Genomic DNA, 21217 nt, shown 5'->3' with positions numbered 1-21217 from the left:
AGCACCGAACGAAGGTCGTGCAGAAATCAAACAACCCACCCGACAACGCCATCAACTTGGACTACGACTTGGACTTCCAGTTCCAAGTGCAGAGAAAAAAAATTTAACATTTTAATAGGGTTATATAATATTAGCATTATTATAAATTACTATCCATATCCACTACTTCCATAATTTTATTCCAAAAAAATCTAAATTGTTTTTGGTACAAAAGTACCAAATGATGTGAAATGCAGTAGTGTGACCCTTTTTTTTCCGTGTCAGTGTGGACAGCGTCGAGTGCGACGCCTCAATCGCTCGGCCCCTTGCCTTAATTAATTTTCCTTTTGCCGCCTCTTAGCTTCTGGGCCCTTTTCCCCCGCTCGCTGGACCAAAAGGGTTACACAGCTCATTATTTCTGCCCCAACTCCCCAGAATCCATCTTGAGCTCCTCCAGCATCGTCCGTTGTCATCTCGTCGCTTCAGTTGCTTCGTTCGACTCCTCGGCCAGCGACACTTGCAATTGGGATCGGAATCGGGATGGGATTGGGAATCAGATGGGATTGGGATGGGATGGGTTGGGATCCGCGTGGAGTTGGGGCTCTGCAATTGCTTTGATTGCCCACAACACACCGCCGAGGTCTGGACAACTGGAAAACTGTGGGCGCAGTCCAGTGGGGAGCTAAAGCAAGGGCGTAGGAAAAAGAGGTTCGATTTAAAAGGGGAAGAAATATAAGAATCCGAAAAATATTAAGGAAATTATAATACCATTTTCGAATTGGGTTTTCATTCACCAAAGCAAGTTGCCATGATAAGCACGTTTCAAATACCTATTTGAAACTTTTATAAGATTAGATTATTGTGATTAAATATACATTTCTGCTGTTGGATTTATGATTAGTTAGCTTATCTAGTAAGTTATTAATTACTGATTACGTCTAGGATTTTACAGTGTTTTATGCAAAACTTGGATCCCAATAGCAAGACAAACTGTTATTCAAGTGGTTCTACAACTATTGTCAATCGCATTCCACTTAACACGAACACCGAGCCCCCAATGCCGATGCCTCCGCCCCTGGCCAGCACTTTTACCCATGTTTGGTCATTCTTTTTGCGCCTCTCCGGGTTTTCCTTAGCCAACTGCAAGTCCCAGCGATTTGCCATTTAGTTGCTTGTTCTTGGGGCATTTTGCCTTCGTTGCGGCATCTGAAAAATGTCGCTGGTTAACTTGCTTTCAGTTTACTTTGCTTTTCTTTTCCTTTCTGCGGCTCTGTCATGGACTTTGATTGTCGTCTTGCAGTTGGATCTGAAGCGTGGCCCGGGGATCTGGAAAAGAGCCGCCCACTTGCCGCTGACCAGAAGATGAAGATGATGATGATGACAATTATTGCCACTGCAGAGGCTTCCTGGCCAGCGAATCTGCTGCCATTGTTATGGGATATCTCAGCCTTCAACTTCCCCTTACCGCTGCCCCCTTTTAGCGAGCAGAAGTGTCGTCTGGCTGGGGCACTTTTTATGGGTTTCCATTCGAGACCTAGTCGCTGGGGGAAAAAAATGGGGGAGTGGGGGCGGTGGAGCCGCAGACTAGCCGCCACTTATTACTATTATTTTAGCAACGTGCAGCGATGAGGCAACAATTATTTTCCACCGCCTTTCGCTGATGCAGACACAACAAAAAGCGAGTTGAAGCAGTAAAAGGAAACTCAGTTGGAAAATACAAATATTGCTTAAGGTGAAATAGAATTTTTTAATATTTGAAAAGGTTAATAATAGCTTGAGATACTTGGAAATTCTTTAGAATCTCTTTAAAGTAACTTTTATATTTTCTTCTTCATATTTGGTGAAAAATATAATTGTTCTTCCTTATATCTTAAATAAAAGTTTGCTTAACGGTTGAAAACCATTTAATATTTTTTCCTCTGTGGCCTCGCATTCCATTTCATTTCGCGCTCCATTTCTCTTTTGGCTGGACGAACGTGACAAGCAATTAATTAAAAAATTAAAGACCGCCGAGGGTAGTAGCTAAGCAATCTAGTGGCTCATTTCCGTTCCATCAGTATCAGTATCAGTCGAAGTGCCTGACATGGATGTGGATGTCACTCGCAGGCCGTAAAAATCTTCCTTTCTCCGCTTTTGTGTGTGGTCAAGTTGATAATTTGCCAATGAGGCACATGGGAAATGGCCAAAACATGGCCGGGGCCAGTACGTTTGGGCACTTATTAGGTTGGCTATTAGGCCACAGCCATATAGAGCACCAATCAGCCAGAAGGAGTGAACGAGTTGGGCGCTGGAAAGAGAGGCACTCGGTGACAGCTGTTTGAAGATGACGGACAACATTCGAAGTGGCCAGTGTTTTGTGATGTCGTCGTCGTCGTCGTCGTCGTCGTTGTCGTCTGTAACTAATTTTGTGGAAAGATAAAACAAACAAGCCAGCTGCTGTTGCTATTTTTGCTCATATTTGATGTACTTCTCGGCCCAGGAAAGAGATGGCATGGTAGCCACAGAAAGAGAGGGCACTTCTTGCTGAATTATGAGCCCAAGTAGGAGTAGCAGCTCATTACAGGCCACTAAGTGAGCCAAGCATATGCTCATGATGAGGAGGTATTTTTGCATAGAAGCACAAGGAAAAGGTTGTACGTGGAAGCAGAGAATATAGTTTCGGGGGTGAGACAGAGATGGCCACAGCAACTTCAAACACAAGAGCCAACAAAATTTCCAATGAAACGAGACAAAACTGGCAAAAAGCGAACTAACCAAGGGGGCCAAGAAGGGGCCTGGGGGCCGAGAGGGCTAGCAGCAAACAGCCATAATGGATGCAAGCAGCAACAGCAAACAACTTCTGCTACAACAAACGAACGAACGTTGACAACATGGCTCAAATGTCAGGCAATGGTCAACGGCTGTTCACTGAGTTATACCCCCGTAATGCCCCCCGAAGTCCCCGGCTTATCCCATCCAATGCCTCCCCCCTTCCAGCCCGCTCTTGTATCTATTGTCTGTGCTTTTTTCCCCATGTTGTTTTGGCCATATGTGTCTGCGACTCCGGGTCTGATGTGAATGTTTAGTCAGGGCTGGCCATTTACATGTGTGCACTCCAGTCCTGTGTGTCCCCTCCCCGGGAAAACCCCTTCGAAGAGCCCCCTCATAACGCCCCAAACAGGCGACTTCCGCCTGCCAAAACGTAACATTTTTCGGTGAGTTCGGGCCATTGATGAGGGGGCGTCTCACGAACGCAAAGATGTGCCTCGGCAAATAGGCAAACAGCTGCGGTCAAAATAGTAGATGGGCTATTATTTTCGTAAAATCTCTACGCAATTTTAATTATAGTCTATCGGATTTAAACAGTATAATATTTTTGCCCAGCTATAAAAAGAATGATTTCGATTCCAATGTTCTGATAGTAGAAACTAACATGACTACATTCTGAATTGATATATAATACTTTTTATTACGTTTTACATATCTTGCAATCTTTGACATGACTTCTAACTTATTTGCTTAGAGTAACATAGTTTTAAATCAGTTAGCATAAAAATTAATTAGGTGAGTCTACAAGCATTTGTTGGGCGTTGTTAAAGATGTTAAAATGGCTAGATCCATTTAATCTTAGTCAATCTTTCAGATGTGTTTTGCTAATTTATATATTTTTATCGATTTCACAGAATTAAAGAGCGCAGAAATGTATTATAAGGTGATTGCGATATTGGGAAACCCCAATCGTGTATAAGCATTAATAGTAGCTGAGGTGAAGTAACATTAAAAATTTTTAAGAACTGGCCCTGCTAGTATCTTGACCTCAACTGCTCATCCACAAATGTGTGTTTGCCAGCAGTCAGGTGGGGGTCATAACTTCTCCCATAGAAGGCATTACGACTTGATTGGGGAAGAGGGCTCGAAGGCAGGACTGTGGAAACAGCAGCAGTCCAAGAAATTTGCATGCAAGGACAACGTCATCAGCCGGTAAGATGAGAGCAGGGATCGGAGGCTGGGAGGTTGGAAACTCAAGTAGCATCTGCACTGGACGCTGATGGGCGATGTATAACAGTGTGTAGAACAGCAGGCTATGGGAAAATTTGTTGCCTTTGGACGGTGTTTTGGGTGGTTTGCTGATCCGGACGGACAGGTACCACCTCTGGGAAAAAGCTGTCTATGACAGTTAAATGCAACATTACGGAACACCGATGTGAATAATAAGTGGGTGCAAAATGTGTCCATTAACATCAGATACTTGATAAAATATCTGTTCTAAGAAATATACCATCTTAAATCAATGCTATAATTTTTAAAAAATACAACTAACAAATTGTCTAATCACACTTATGCTTTTGGAATTAATCGTTGGGGGCACTGTTTAAACAACATTGCGTATACGTAATTTTTAATAACTTATACATTTTCGACCTTAGTTTCCTTAGAAAAGTTCAAATTAAACAAAATGAAGTCCAAAATCGAGCCACGTTTTTTAAGCTATTAACTTTGGCAGCTTGTTTTGACAGTTTCGCACGTTTGCGGAACAGTCTGTAAACGGCTTTAATTCCGCAAGCATAAAATCACGGGCTATCGGTTGGCACATACGCCAACACAGAGTCACTCCCCCGAGTTCCCTCTATTAAGTCCCTGCCTTCGGCAGACATTAAGTCCTCATATTTATATGTTTAAAGCTCAGTTCCCTTGTCACCCTCGGTCTTAACCTGGTTACATGTTAGTTGGCTTTATGTCTTGGAATTTTTATGTCTAATGCATGCAGAGGGCTAACTTTTCCCCTTCCATTTTCTTCGTATCCCCTGATTCAGCCTGTTTATTAGTAGTTGCCCACCCACTCCACAGACACAGAAAAAAATATTTACATTTATATATTTCATACTTTTATACAATTTTTAATTTTTAGTGCTTAACTTTTTAATTATTCTGACATAAATATTTTTTCACTTAGGGTCCATAATTTGAACCTATTTAAATATGAAATATTGAAAATGAAATCTTTAGGCAGATAAAACTTTCTGTGCACTCACAAATATAAATACCCTGCTTTTCAACTGCGGCTTGCTATTTTCTTGAGCATTTTATTATTTTTTCCTTCCTTCGCTCAGCTTTGGTTTGTCATAATTTTTGTTTATTTTCTTTGCCACCCGCCGTCACTCGGCGTCGTTTGTTTGTTGGGAAAACAAAGCTAATAGAGGGGGTTTTCGGGGACGGAGCTTATGTGGGATATATCTCCAGACCCTGCACAGCTGTTGGGCTCTTCCTTATGTCGAATGCCTTTGTGCGATTTGCTCATCTCGCCAAACTAACACAATGCCCGACAATTTCTATTGTTTGCTTGGTAAGCTTTTCAAAACTGTTTGTTCGGTCAACATTTTATATAAATTTTCTATTTATCCTGCTTTTCAGCCGGCCCCCTTCGTGTCCGCCACTTAAGTTAATTTTCTACCCGCATGGAGATTTCAGCTGGAAAAGTCGAAACACACAAATTGATTAAACTGTCAAGTGACTTTATAGCTGACAGACAAACGGAGGGGCAGCGTTGACATTTCGATTATTAATCAGTTGCCAATCGGGAAGCAAACAGAAGAGGTTGTTAGAGGGGTTGAAGGCGCATGGGGACCGAGATACAGCGACTATCTCTCTCATCAATGCGGGCTGAAGTCGCCTTTTGACAGCGAGACAAATTGCATAATCAACTTGGGCACACAAAGAGAAAATATGAGTATCGGTAATCGATTACTTTAGATCTGTCTACGACATAAAATTTCGCGACTGTACTTTGTTTAGTGTACAATTTGAAATCCTTTGATAGAACTATTGAGGCATGCAACATTTAAGGACTCTTAAAAATATATAAAAAAAAAGTTGGAAATGTGGGAGGAAAGGGGCACCAAGTTCCTCAGTTAGTTTAACAGCTTTGAACTTTTGTGTCTGCCAATTGTGTTAAGTGTGTTTTGATAGTCCATTGAAGGGTCAAAATAAAATAAATGCAGTTGGCCCGAGGGCTAAAGTTAAGAGAAGAATTTCAAGGGTGAGAAGAATGTATATAAGTATTATATTGTTTTTATTAAAAGCTGGTATACTAGCTCATAACATTTATATTTTAAATTTCTTCGTAGTTTGGCATTAGCATAAACTTTAAAGTCTTTGCCCTGAAACTTTAGTTTGTTAAACTAATATTTCTAACCTGAAGTGGCGACCTGCAAGCATGGAACCCTTGAAAGGCAGTCAAAGGAAAAGCGTCTCCCCGGCACTCAAAACTCCTTCAAATGGCAACAATTTCCTCTTGGTACATCGCCCCCTCCACCCCGCAACACTTTCCACCATTCAGACAAAGCAGAACAACAAACACTTCAGATGTTAATTACACGTTACAGGAACAACTCACAAAAGCGTGAAGGCGAAAAGGAAATCCTCAAAACATTTGAGGGGCTCCCAGTGCGAAAGAGATGGAAAGCAGCATGCGAAAGAGATGGAAAGCAGCGTGCGAAAGAGATGGCAGACGGCGAGCGAAAGAGAGGAAGCTAGCTGCGCTTAAGCCCGGCTTCACTTCAACTTAATGAGCTCAGCTGGGCGACTAGAGCGATTTTCCCCACATTTTCCCCTTTCGTTTTCCGGGATTTTCCATTTTCGGAATGCTACCCTATAATGATGCCACAATGGGAAACAAGAAACGGAAGACCCAAAAAATACTACAAAATCTGGGAAAAAAAGAAGGAAAACCTAAACTAACAAGGAGATTTTTGGGAGGCTGTGGGGGCGGTCAGGAAGGAGAAACTTTTGGCCTGAGGAGCGGTTTATAGTTACGACAAAAGCTGCTTAGAGAACGGGGAGATGACCCACCATTCTCTATAGGAACTTTGTTTACCTTTGTCTTAGTGCCTTTGTGTGTGTGAGTGTTGCAGTTTCTCGTTAGTTGCACATTTTGCATTTCGTTGCCTTTTTTGGTCCCGACTTTTGTTTGCCTTTCGCTTGGTTCTTGCCCAAAAATCGCCTTGGCATTGTCTTGGCGCCCCCTGGCGGGCGTCGCACTCATCAATATTGCTTATTTGCAACACGGCTTTTTCGCTCGGTTATTGCTGTTCGGCAGTTATTGTACTTACTGGAGCTACTGTTCTTAACTATTACACTGGGGGGAACAGGGGTTTCGGTTTTAAAAAATTTAGAGGTATGATAAAAATGATAAAAATATTGATATCCCAACCTATGATTCATGAGATATCATTGAAATCTTTTTCAAAAATGTATAGCCGGTAAATTTGATCTTAAAATGGTTTTCAATGCTTTTTGGGAAGGCACGTTCACACATGTTTTTAACATATAATTAAAAAATGTTAAAAATTCCTTGTGTAAGGTTTGAAAATCCTTTAGAGAACATTGCATCATTATAAAAATAAATAAAATATAGGATCAATACTTTTAGTACAGTTAAATGTAACATGTATAATAAGACTCTCTTGCCTTGGGTTTAATAAATTACATTTGCAACAGGTGCGACTTATAATCTTCTCAGTGTAATGCACTGCTTTTTTTCCTCCCGGTGGCATCCATAGAGGTCCTGGGGAAGTCCCGCAGTACAAATTGCGTTCGCTTGTTGTTGTACTGCTTCTTCTTCCCATTGTCCTGCCCTGCTACTCCTTCAGTGCTTCTTCTTCATGTGTCGCTGCGTGTTTCCCCGCCCTTTGTTATTGTTCCCATTGTGCGTTGATTTATGGTCTATATGGCTTGCATTTCATGTGTGTGGGCGCTGGGTGCATTGGGTGGTGCCTGAGTTGCAGCTGTAGGTGCACCACCCCCACATGACCGTCCTCCCCTCCCCTTTTGCAACTCTGCCCTTGCAGAGCATACAAATTGGTTTTAGTTATTAATGGTGTGTATAATTAAGCGGGCTGCCTTTTGTTGCCAACTTTGTCTGCAGTTTGCTAGAATGTTTCTTAATAATTTGTGCTGCGCATCCCGCAAGACTCAAGAGTGAGAAGACTTTATAAATTAAGAAACTGAGTGCCAGAAAAAGTTAGTGGGAACAAGTTATAAGTGGGCAATGAAGCAAGCTGCAGATTTTCAAATAATTGAAAGTGGTAAGTATATTTTTGAAAAGATAATAAAATTCTTAAACGAAAAAAATTGTATTTTAAAGATTAAAACCTATTTGAAAGAGTTTAATACGCTCCATCGCATTATAAATTATTCTAAAAATATCTATGCCAAAACAACACAATTTGTCCTTATTTGCTTCATTTCCCCCGTTGAAGAATTAGCAATCTTTTATCCCTAAAAAAGGATTAATTTCAAATAATGCGATGAAAACAACCCGAGGAAAAAACACCCACAATGGATAACCCAATGTTTGTTTGGTATCAATCAGAGTTTCGGCCTTCCGGGCAAAACAAATTTCCTGCAATTGATAACCGAAACCTTTCCTTTTTTTGCCCCAATTCATTACAAATGCAAAAGCCATACAACTTCTTTTTTGTTCGCTTAGGAAGTAAGGAACAAATTGGTGGTTTGTACTTTGACCTTTCCACCATATTTGTTTTCATTGGAATTTATTTCTATTTGTGTTTACGCATCTGACGCCTTCATAAACTTTGATTTCCCCTTCGTTTTTTGGACACTAAATGGTTAACAAATGTTGCCCAAGCAACTTTTAATTGAATGTATACAAGAGCTCTTGTTCTTCGGAGCCCTGATAAAATATTAATAAATTTCCTATAGAGATTTGCTGTGGGATGGGCGAAACTTTTGTCTGCTCTTTTGCGAGCGGCAAGAGCAAGCTGGAACTTTTCTAATTTATTTTCCATATGCGTCTCCTGCCAGTGTTAATACATATTATATAATACTTTATATTTTTCTTTGGGCCTGCCCTGGGTTGCGCACTTCGTGAATTTCGGCGCTTTTTGTTCTAAGGCCAGCTCAGGATGTGGCGGCAAATGTAAGCAAAACTCTTGGGGAAAGCACCCGCAAAAGTTTCCCAGCAGTTTTCCGGAGAGAGTGGGCCGCGGAAAGCGGAAGACACCGCTTACCTAGATGGTTCGGTTCCTCGTGGGTCCCGACACCGCTGGTGTTGACTGTAGTGGCTAAAACAAAGCTTTTCCCCAGAGATATCTTGGCAGCTTGGGGTTCTATATATTTGTTCCACCACTCTTTCTGGGACCTTTGCGATTTAGGGGAAAAAGCTGATTAAGATAGGATGTTCCAAATTTGTCACTACATAATAATCAATTAAAAAAATTATAATAAATTGGTATGGGCGATAAAAAGTTAAGTTGAGTGATTATAAGAATAACAAAAAGAGGCACTGCCATTCTACATTATTTAGCATAGCATATACTTATCCAAGCTTACGAAAACCATCTAATCTGTATACCTTTTCTGGTATCTTATTTGCACCTCGAATCACTCTCCTCAACCGCCCCATAATCGTTACAATCTCATCTCCAAGGAAACACCTAAAAAATCACATTTAACATTTTCAGCACTCAAGTTGAATGAGAGAGTTAAGTGTTTGTACCTCCAGCTGAGCGAACTCGAGCCCAAAACAATTTCGTTAAATGGAATTTCCCCTAATGAACATTTTTCTGCCGCTTTTTGCGCTGCCTGATTTTTTATGCGTGGTCGTGTCGCTGGATAATTGAGCTGAAGCCCACAGCCAGCACGCGACAGTCGGCACGAAAGGGTTAAGGATGCGATGTGGAAAAGGGTTTTATGGGTCAGCCGCAGGAGCCGCACGCGAACGTGGGCCAGTAATAAGAAAACAGGCGGAGAGATTTATTTTGCGCTGCTTTCTTGTCCGGAAAATGGAAGGCTAAAAATTAAAATGCCAAGCAAAGTAAGGAGAATAAATCTGGTTGTAGGCGGAAAGGGAGCAGGAATTAAAAGGATATTAGGGAGTTATTTCAGGGAGCAAATAAAGGATGCTGGTATCAGTTTCCGGTCTCAGGAGCTTTCCAATTATAAATTGGATTCTTTGCTTTTATTTATTGATAACCCATTTTATAATTTAATTTCTTTCTATTTTCTAACTGGGCTTTATAATAAATAAGGATATATATATTGCACATCACTTCAAAGTTGAGTTTCAGCTTAAGGGATTAGCAAAATATTTGTTTTCGGTACCTTCTTCATGCACTTCCCTTGATAACAAATGCGCCATATATCACGATTTATGTCAAACGACTCCCACTTTTCCTGGTAGCCATTCGCTTATTTATGGATCACACATCTTGAGCTTAACCCAAAGTTAACCCACAAGCACGTTCCAATTCCATTTCCCCTCTCGACCGACCGCAAATACCAAAAACCGAAGCAATTTCATAAATTTTAATCCTTTTTTATTGCCCAGGTAGAATCGAGTGGAAGAAGAAGACAGGGGGGGTCGCGGAAAATGGAAAGTGAAATACACAAAACTCATTTCCGCAGCACGTGCGTCGGGGAAATGGAGAAAGGGGGTTCCAAAAAGAGACACCCTGAAAAGGGAATGAAAAGCTGCGCTTAACCCCTTAAAAATGTGCACAGAAAGGAAACCATTTTCCTTCGCAAAACCTGTTTCTTTTTACTTAAAAAAGTAAGCTCAGAGTAAATACAAGTTTAAACATATAAGATAATATTACCTACCCTTCAGAAAATAAGGTATGCTGGCAAATATATCTTGTAATAATTTTTGGATAATATTTTAAAGATGGTAAAGGTTGTTTTAAGTGTATGGCAAGTGCATGACCACGTCAACAATTACTGAAGACAGAGACAGCGAGGGGCTAAGCTGGGAGGGCAGCAAAGTAGAGTTCTTTCGGCTGCTCACTAATTACTTTGCCACCTTCAGCGCATTATGAGGATGCGAATGCTCGTCGGCAGAGGGCGCCACACTTAATGTCAAGCATATGCCCCTGGCGCACTGCTTGCGGTTACGTGCTGCCTGTCTCTTTCTAAGCCCCTTCTTCCCTCTCTCTCTGACCAGCTCGTTTTCATTTAAATATTCCGGGAAAATAAGGAAAGCGAGCTAAAGGAATGCGAAAACATAAAACGAATGAGATGATATGGCGAGTGTGTGTGGGATTTTGTGTCAGTGTGCTTATGGCGGTGAAAAGCGCTGTCAGTGGGAAAGAGATGGGTAGAGGTTTGGGTCTTGCACACTAAACTCAAATAAAGTATACGCCGTGTATGCCAGAGAATGGTCATACGTCCATTCAAATAAATTAAATCAGACATTGTACGTATAATTAAGGAATTAAGCTCCATAAAAAAGAAGCTTTGTAAAAATTTTGACATTTTAAAAGACATTTCAAATGCGCACTAAAAAACATTAAGCATACGTCATGTAGGCCGATGATAATGCTATACAATTGATTAATAAATAGGCATGATCAAATGATTTTTTTTTTTAATTTTGTATTATTTTTTTAATTATTTAATAAAAATTTATTTTATTTTAAAGTGAAGGTTTTTTATGCTTACTTTTTCTGTGCATTGCACTTACTTCTCCGCTGTCACTGGAACTTTATGCATGCTTAAGCAGGCTTTTTGGCATTGAAGTTGAGGAAGATACATATGTACGTGCACAAAGCACAGGAATAGGGAAAGTACTTCTAAAAAAAGGAAAACTCTTATATTTTTCCCCCTATCGCTCTCAAGTGCAATATGATGAATGCAAAACCGAGGACAACGAAAGGTGGAGTGCCTTTTTTTAGTATAAGCTCAAAATATAGAGAAACGAATGATGAGATTGAAGGGCAGGCAAAGCTAAAGCAGTTCTGTATGCAATTATAAGTCTCTGCGCCACTTGAACCACTGCATTCCTTATCCTCAACTCGACTAACAAAACATGTTCATTCAACAATCACCAACATTCCATATGTTGCATGCACAACTTAGTCCACTTCAGAACACTTTGCACCCACAGTGGGACTACCATAGCACAGCGATCCTAGAGTATTTGGTATATATAAATATTTTTATATTGGTAATAGCAATGTAATTAAAACTTTTATTATTTTTTATGACTTTTTAAGAATATAATTCCTATGTAAAATATATATATGTTCTTAGGTATATGGAATTATATAAAGACAAATTCAATTTTGGGATAGTCCATGGAGTTCCAGACTTGGGGAGTCCCACGGTAGTTCTCACCCCCACCTCGAGCATACTTGCTTACAACTTTGAACTTTCGACATCCAGTGGTGGCAGTGTGTGAGCTCGCACTCATGTCGGGGGCTTCCTCTACATGGAAATTGAAATTGTTTGCCCTGTCTGAGTGTGTGAACCGAATTGAACCTTGGCCAATGTTGTTGCCGCCAGCTGTTGTTGCTCCTAATTGTCGCTGTTGTTGTGGTTTTTGTTGTTGTTGTCGATGTCGACACGTTATATAAATTCTCAACGAATTTTGACACAAACATTTGTCCCACCAGCCCCCACCGACCCCTCAATGTTTAATTCTCAAATATTTGCAGCAACTATAAATGTGAAACAGAAACAAACGACACTTAATGTAACTCAAATGAGGCCCTCCTTCTACACAGAAAAAAAGCACAAAGTATTTTTGAAACAAAATTATAATTTCGAATCAATCATTTTTATTTTATTTTAACTTAATTTTTTATTGTGCAACTTTTTATACCACCATCGCTGCGGTTGCCTCATGAACTTTTACTAAATAAAATGTCCAACCCAAATGACATTAAATTGTGGAAAAAATAAATGTTTTTCCTTTTTTTAGGGGCAGTGGGTTGCTAATGACACTTGTCGCGTGTGCGGATTTTATGTTGATGCAGTTTTGCCCAGTATTTTCCTGCATTTTCCATTTTGTGTGTTTCGCGTCTCCGTTGCACATTTCCATATTTAATTGCGCATCTTGATAAGAGTGGCTCCCCTTTTCCGCACTGCCTCGCTTTTCCAGCAACAACAACGTTTTGCTGTTGACATTTTCAATGCGAAATTATGCGACACGGCAACTCTTTTTCCTCCTTGTTCCAGATGTCGTTTTTTCTGTGTTTTTCCCCGGTTAGCGTTTTCTTTGTTATTCATTAGCTGCCGTTGCTGTTGACCTCAATTTTTATTGCCTGCCACGTTTTTAATGTCGCGTGTCGCAGGTTTTACTTGCTTTTTCGTTTTTCTGCGCCTTAGTTGCGACGACTCTTTTTTCGATGTCTTTTTTTATTTTTTAGTACTTGTGCAACAGGTTGTTGAACTTTAATTTTGGCAAGCGATTATTCGTAAGCCCTAAGATGTCTCAAGAGCTAATTAAGACATTTAAATGCGTCCATGGCGACATGGTCTTAATATGGAAAACGTGCGAGGAGGTTGATAAATAGAAACAAATTATTTAAGATGGGTTGGTATAAAATAAAAGTTGTATATTATTCTAAGAATTCATTTAACTATTAAATCGCAATTTTCCCATAACAGTTATTGAATTAAATGCCCTAATACGAATACAAATTGCATAAGCTTTCCCTTTACTTCAGCATGTGCACCCGCCCCGAGGAAACTTTATGACTCTGTTGTCAAAATGTTTATCTAACACTTGAGAAGCATTGTCCATAAAATGATAGAAAAAAAGGCATTAAGAGAGCAAATAAACTTTTATTGAGATAGAATTCTCGTTACTAAAACAGATGTGCCCCAGCTTTTTCCCCCTTTCCTGCGCCCCTGGAACCCCCTCTGCGGTTGGGTCAATGCTCACAATGAACAAACAGTCAGTGAACGATCATAACGAGGTTGGTGGCACGAAGAAGGGATATATATATAAATATATAGGGAGAGCTAACAGAATCGACATCAGCAGCTCGACAATTGTTTTATAATTATTATTTCATGAACAAAGCGAAAAGAAAATGCGAAAGAAAAAAGTTGCAGAAGATAACACTGTCGTGATTGAGAACATACCCAGTACAATATATGTATACACATGTTTTTAAAGAACCTATAGACTCATATATTACAAAGTAATATAATATAATATAATATAATACAATATAATTGTAAATGTTACAAAATTGGATTTGGTTTTCCTTTATTTAAAAGAGGTTTTGAGAAAAATATTAATGCTATAAAGCTAAATGGAACTGCGACTTCTCTAAAATTATATTGTCTGATTGAAGAATAAGGCTCTTGATTATATAATGAAAAATACCATAATATTCTATTTCCTATATTTCCCCTTTTCTGAGCTTTCCAGCATGCCCTTGCCACTGAGTAGCGGGTAGCATAAAAGGAAAATTGCTTAATTTATGTGTCATTTATCTAAATGGAGCAGCCGAGCAAAAGCAATGAAAGCAAAGAGCCCAATGACGCCTGCTCCGTCCGTCTCCCCATATTATTTTTATAAAGCTCCGCGATAAGCAACTGTCAGTCGGTGCAACGGGGGCCACAGGGGGTTAAAGTGGGCACCGGGGCTGTGGTGCCAGAGTAATTAAAAATCTTCAACTCTCGTTGTTTCTGCTGTCTTTGCTGGCGACAATAATCGCCGGCAGTGAGTGAAAAAGCGACACACAAAGGGGCCCAGAGGGACGGGCCGAAGAACATGCGATTAAAATTTTAAATGACAGTTGACAGTTTCATCATCAGCATGTGTACAAGGGTTTTACATAGATATGAGGCAGAGATAGGGCCCCGCAAAGCATCGGGGCTTCCAGGGGGTTCCCGTCCCCAGGAACCGGTGAGCAGGTGAAATGTCATATGAGATTGACTCTGCAGCGGAAACTAAAAAGCCAAAGGAGGACAGCTGATGGGAATATGCAAAGGGGTCCCTTATAGTTTGTAACCCAATATGCGGGGACTTACCAGTGTTGTTGTTATCGCAGTCATACTATTAAGACTCAAGCCTAAATGGCATTGCTGATAGAGCACTTTTAATTAATTGATTTAGATACAGGAAATTAGTTTACAAATTTAAAAAATATTCTCATATAGATACACAAAGAACGCTTTGATATTTTATTACTCTCTGTATTTTTAGTACCATCAAATTTGCTTTATTAAATTGTTTCTTTATCAGCATTTACCTACAAGTCCCCAGAATTTTTTATAAATTCCCAAGTAAACAAACCAAGGCAAACACTTAAAAAGTGTGGAATTGTCGCCTAAACAAGAAATTCAAGCTACAAAGAGCACTCCCTGATTGAAAGCAAATCCAGTCTTCCCCTAACCACTGGGTTAACCCACTACGAACCTGTGGTATAAGAAAAAAAATAATATTTACAAATATATATTTCTTTTAGTATTTAAATTTCTCTCAAGAGTTGTTCTCAAAGTGCCAAGTGGGTTAACCCCCAGCTCGAACAAAGCTCGGGGTTTGTTTCGTTTGTCTGGGCAACTTTGAGTTAGTGCCTGCATTCCTTTATTTGCCCAGCAGATTAACACCTTTGCGATCGGACAATGGGCCCGATTCCAAATGGTATTACCGACCAGAACAAAGGCAGCAAATGCAGCCTTTTCTTCATAATCAAATGCAATGTGGCACTGGCTAAAAATGGAATTCTGCTGTCTGCACTTCATCACGAGGCAGGCCAAAGGAGATGGAGGAGCCGGGGCCCTGACTGACTGGCTGACAGCTGAAAAAGTCACCTCACTCCCCGACATTTCCCTCGAGGAACCCGTTTCTCTCAGTGCAACATGCATTCCTCATGCCGTACAAAACAATTGACATGCATTGTTGCTGCTGCTGATGTTGCTGTTGCTGCTGGGATGTTGCTGCTGTGCTGTGGCTGATGTTGCTGCTGCATCTCTCAGTTCCTGGCAGCCTCTCAACTGCAGAGCCTCAGAAATTGTCACAGCAACTTGCGCCGCTTGCAATTTTCCAAAATGAAGCTAAAATAAGCGACAAAAAAAATACAAAACTGGTTTCCAACGATGCAGAGAAAAAAAAAACACCCATTATTAAATCATGTCACCATAAAAGCCACCACTTAATTACGGATATAATATTTTTATATATTTTATATTGCACATACCAATTTGTACTAAATGTTCATATCTAAAAGCACCACTTTGGGTACCACGTTCTTTAGAATTTTCTCACTGTACCACTTTTAGCCATAAGGACACGAATAGAACTGGTTCTTTGCAGAGGCCCTGCTCTTCATTTATCAATACTCGATCGGGGACCGAAAGTCCGGTTTCCCTGGTTAGTGCTTTTCATTTGATTTCGTTTCATTCGGATCGCAAACCATTCTCAGGCTCAGATATAAATTAAGATCCATATCGGAAGGGAAACTGGAACTGCGATTGGGTTGGTGGAAAGCGAAAGAGGCCAACGGCAGGTGGCATTTCGTATCGGACTCCGATTCTGGATATAGATCCCGAATCATATCCAGACCGTGGAATTGTGATTTATATTCAATAGTTGTTTACGTGGGTATAGCTCGTTTCTTATTCTTATTCGGCTAACATTTTCAGTTGGAAAGAAAGAATTCTTCGCTGCGAATTCTTTTCCTCGGAGGATGTGGCAGACTGCCCGCTGTTATTTATTGTATTCGTTTATCGGCGTTTTCCCGGTTCTCTACTCGCTTAATTTGCCCAAGTCCAGTCTTCAGTCTTCCTTTCTCTTTCTTTCCAACCATTGCCTCTCTTTCAGGCAAGTACGGTCCCATGGTTTGTCAGCATGACATGACTTTTATGGTATAAAGTTATATTTCAGGCTTCCACTCGTAGATAACTTCAAAGGCTGGCGATTTGTAAAGGCGCCATCTGGCGTTGAGAATGCGAATTCAATAGCTATAAATGTCAGGCCATCGGTGGGTTAAGGATTTATGTTAAAGGAGGGCTCATTAAATCGGGATTATAATGTACGGGGCTTGGGAAACGATTCTTTACAACGGAATCGGTTTTGGGACTTTCAAAATATAGTTTTTATCACAAGTTTCTTTTCAAATATTGGAAAAATATCAGGTTATAAAATCTTAAAATTAATTTGTAAACTATTAAGATGTTGCTCTTTTATACCCAACTGAAAAGGCTGAAAGTAAGTGAAGTGAGTCGCATTAATTGAAAGTATTTGCAAGCCACCGGAGCGTGAAAAATTTCCCTGTGGCACCAGCTTGGAAAATCGCGACAAGTTTCCACAAAAAAAACGAAATTAACATGTCACCTATAAGGAGAAAAAGGAAGCGAAAAGGCAGAAGCTTCAACGAGGGGCTAATCGATAATTTATGAGCGGAAATATGGCACACCGAACGAATGATGGGTGTTGGATGAGGGGCTTGGGTGATCTGGAGGTGGGGAGTGGCAGGTGTGAGCTGGGTATATTGTAACATGTTTATAAATAACGCTAATGAGCGGGGGAGATCGGGAGCAGGGGGTGGTGGACTTGGTGGTGCAGTCTAACCGCTCGTAAAATGTTTAAACAAGCGGCGCATTGACTTTGAAGCGAAATGGTGGGTAGGGGCGACCATAGACGCTGCCGTTTGGGGTTATCGTTGGGTAAATATTTACCCCGAAAGAGGTACATGAAATGGTAAAATTAAACATTGTTTATCTCCAGCTCTGGCTTTTCCCCAGTCCCGCCATCAACAGTTATTTCCAACGCATACGCCTCGCAATTGTTGACATTAAATATTGTTTGGGATCCAAAGGTCGATGGGCTCACCTGGAAATGTCCTAAAAAGAGAGTTTAAATAATTGTTTAGCAAGTGATGAAATTTCAGTTTGGTGGGGAATTTGGCAACAATTTTGTTGGGTACTTATTACATTTTTTAGAAGGTTTATGTTTTTTCCATTTATGTAATTTATATCATTTTTAATCTTATATTAATCTCATTTACTTATTTTTCTTTCAGGTGACATCCTATCTGGCGTTTGCTTCGTGGGCCAGCTGGACACGCACTCCCTGGGCGCCTTCCTCATCCTGCCCCTCTGCATTTATCTCTCGATCGGAGCGCTCTTCCTGTTGGCCGGTTTCATCTCGCTCTTCCGGATCCGGACGGTGATGAAGACGGACGGCAAGCGGACGGACAAGCTGGAGCGCCTGATGCTGCGAATCGGTTTCTTCTCCGGGCTCTTCATACTGCCCGCCGTGGGTTTGCTGGGTTGCCTCTTCTACGAGTACTACAACTTTGACGAGTGGATGATCCAGTGGCACCGGGACATCTGCAAGCCCTTCTCGATTCCGTGTCCGGCGGCCAGGGCGCCGGGCTCTCCAGAGGCCAGGCCGATCTTTCAGATCTTCATGGTCAAGTACCTCTGCTCGATGCTGGTGGGGGTGACCTCCAGCGTGTGGCTGTACTCCAGCAAGACGATGGTCAGCTGGCGGAACTTTGTGGAGCGGCTGCAGGGCAAGGAGCCACGGACCCGGGCGCAGGCGTACGTCTAGTATGAGACGGGTCCGGCGGGCGGGGCCAAGTCCACGCCCCTCACTCCCGACCCGGAGGCGGCCAACGAGAGTTACTTAGAGTTTAGTACGTAGGAGTCCCCATCCCGGAAGGCAAGTAGGAACCCCGTAATGCAGTCGTACTTCTTAGTGGCTTTGTATAAAGTTCATCATCCCGAGAAGAAAACCGAAAAAGAAAATCAAAAGTTGACCCTAGGCTATTGTTTTGAATTTGAATTATATTAGTGGATACGAAAGCAAGCTTGTTGAACCAAAAGTACGCATATAAGTTGAGACTCTAGCTCTAAGTCGAGTTGTATTCTGTAGGATTTGATTGCTTTCGTGGTATACGAACCCCTAGCGCCTACGGTCCTCCATATTCTGACGAGTGTTTTAAGTTAGGTTTTGATTTTTTGAAAGCTTTAAATGTGCCCTACAAATAACGAACGTATAGATACTATGATTACGAGATATGAATGTTAGGCATTTGAAGGATGTGAGCCTCGGCTGTTCTGCAGTTGATCTTAGCCAAGGCTACTAATTCGTTTCATTAGTCACTCAGAACAAAATATTTTCCACATAAACACAGTAATTATGCATATAGAGTATGGAATCCATACCCAAAACATCGGCAGTTCGGTGCTCACATCTGTGCTTCATCTATGTATAAACAAAAAGGAAACCATAAACTATATAAATGTATTATGTAGCAATAAATGTCCTCCATGTGCTAAACTTAATGCAAATACGATTATTATAATTATAACTTTAACTGTAACTGTAATTCTAACTGTAATTGTATATTTGTTGAACTAATTAATTCTAAATGCGTAATGGAATAATTTTTAATTCAATTTTTAAATGACGTTGTAGTCATAGCACTTAAGTGAACAAACAAACAAACACAACACGCAAATTTTGTTGCCACTTTATGGAAATTTTTCCCTCACCACCCCACTAAAAAAGAGTTGAAACTGCCATTTAAATATTTGTAGACACATTAAAAATCACCGAAAGGAGGAAGCGGCACACTGCAAAGTTTGGCCAACTGTTGAGCATTTGTTTTCAGCGCATTTAATTGAGTTCTCGATTTAAATTGGCACTAGTAATACGTGAAATTAATGTCCAAGCCAGATTTGTGTAGCATTTAAGCTGATGGAAATGCATATTAATTATAGCAATTATCGATAGTCGGTGTAACATAGCGAGTGCCCAGCGGCAAGCGAACAATTATAAGTGTATAAAACAAACATAATGGAAGCATCCAATGGCAAACACAAACGGAAAATGCAAAAATAAAACTTTATTTTATTGTTAAAGACTGAAAAGCATAAACAGTGTTTTTAATTCGATTGGGAAACGGTCCGCAGCAATGGTTGGAAATCAGCCAAATAACCTTTGAACATCTTTTTAATTAAGGATATTTGCAATTGCAACGTACTGGATGGTGTAACCAAAAATATTTCGTTTTCCAAACATTTAACGAAGGCCTTTTTATAAATGTTGTACATTTTAATAATTTGTTTATTTTGCTTTATTTGTGAAGACTAAAAAATATAAAACAACGAACATGGTTTGTTATTAACGCAGTTATTAGATAAAATAAAATATTGGAAATTTAAAATACAGTAAGAATCAAATGATAAAATCTGAAACCGTAAGAGTTCCGAAACTAAGGAAAGAAACGTCGACTGAAGATGCGGCGAACATCGGAGTGTCGGGCCCTGCGTCTGCAGATTGGACACCGATGGAATCTTCGGATGGCGATTCTTATACAGTTGCTCCCGAAAAGGTGTCCGCATCGCAGGGAAACCACGCGATGTCTGCCTTGCCCGGTCCAAGGACAAAGGCATATGGGGCAATTACAGTCCTCGGACATCGTGTTAATCCTGTTGTTGATTCCACTTAATCCCTGACGCAGCTCCTGGATTCCTTGCCTCATAGCCGCAGCATTCTGCTGCTCCACGGACATCTGATGGAACAACGTCTGACGCAACTGCTGCAGGACGCGCAGACGCTCTGTGTTGAGCCACTTCATTTGCCAACTGAGCAGCCTCCACCTGAGCACCCGCTCCTCCAGGTTGTCATTGGAATCCTGCATCTGATCAGCATTCAGGAAAAGGCTTTCGAGAGTTTGCAGAACACTCAGCGTTCCCACCATAGATTTCATTTCACTCAGGGGCTCCATCCTGCTTGTAGATATTGTGTACTGTGATGACAGAGAACTTTGGGCAGCTTGATCATTTTCGTTTTTAAATAACTCACTATCAGGGTGTTACTGAAAAAATGTTTAAATATTTTTTTTTAAGAAGTATTATTTTCGTTTTTAAATTTTGTAAATCATCTGCATAGTTCAAAAGTCCATATATTAAAAGATGGCCTTAAGACCGTGCTACAACTTAAAATTTTTGAAAATTTAAACTTGTTTTCCTAATATTATTATTGTCTGTTTTCGATAAGATCCCATATTTGAAGCCAGGTAAAATTGCATAAAAATCTAAACTTTTCTAAGCAGCCGACACCCTGAAGTTCTAAAATATTCAATGACAAGTGCGGAGATTTCAACAGCCCCAGCATTTTTCAGGATAAAGTTACCCAATGCACAGGCACCTTTTAGAGCTTTTTGAAAATCCCGATTCTTCTCACCTCCCTATTGTGGGTCTAAAACTTTTCCCATTAGAAGCAACTACACATGTAAGCGGACAGACAAACTATGGCCACAAAAGCAGCTCGAAATTCAATCATAACTTGCCAACACCCGCTGGCCAAGTTCCACGGCCATTTCAGCCCTCCCTCCGCCAAACACTTGAAACACATGGCCGTAAGCCTTGAAATTTACGAGTACCAACGAGAAATCCACGCCCATATAATTTTGATTACACTTGTTTTCTAAATACTCTACCGGAAAAACCGCAAAAAAGCATGAACAACGTTGGAAAAAGGAAAGCACGA

General features: G+C 40.6%; 2 protein-coding genes across 2 annotated transcripts in view; one reads left to right on the top strand and one right to left on the bottom strand.

Annotated features, from left to right (window-relative positions):
• The window catches only part of LOC108035360 (frizzled), a 94660-nt gene extending 75067 nt beyond the window's left edge, over positions 1-19593 (top strand). Inside the window, exon 5 of the mRNA XM_017110958.3 lies at positions 17736-19593. Within this exon, the coding sequence (XP_016966447.1) occupies positions 17736-18268 (533 nt within the window). The 3' untranslated portion in view covers positions 18269-19593. The remainder of the gene's footprint in view (positions 1-17735) is intronic.
• A 246-nt stretch (positions 19594-19839) lies between these two features.
• On the bottom strand, positions 19840-20508 carry LOC108034682 (uncharacterized). Its single transcript, XM_017109623.2, has one exon. The coding sequence runs from the start codon at positions 20451-20453 to the stop codon at positions 19938-19940; it is 516 nt and encodes a 171-aa protein (XP_016965112.1). The 5' UTR covers positions 20454-20508; the 3' UTR covers positions 19840-19937.
• Positions 20509-21217: the final 709 nt, after the last annotated feature.

The sequence above is a fragment of the Drosophila biarmipes genome, chromosome 3L (assembly GCF_025231255.1).
Source record: "Drosophila biarmipes strain raj3 chromosome 3L, RU_DBia_V1.1, whole genome shotgun sequence".
Lineage (NCBI taxonomy): Eukaryota > Metazoa > Arthropoda > Insecta > Diptera > Drosophilidae > Drosophila > Drosophila biarmipes.
The sequence above is the reverse complement of the archived record's forward strand: the minus strand, read 5'-3'. Positions and strand labels throughout refer to the sequence as shown.

Coding starts and splice junctions, on each gene's coding strand:
- LOC108034682 (XM_017109623.2), bottom strand. CDS start 20,453: ATGGAGCCCCTGAGTGAAATGAAATCTATGGTGGGAACGCTGAGTGTT.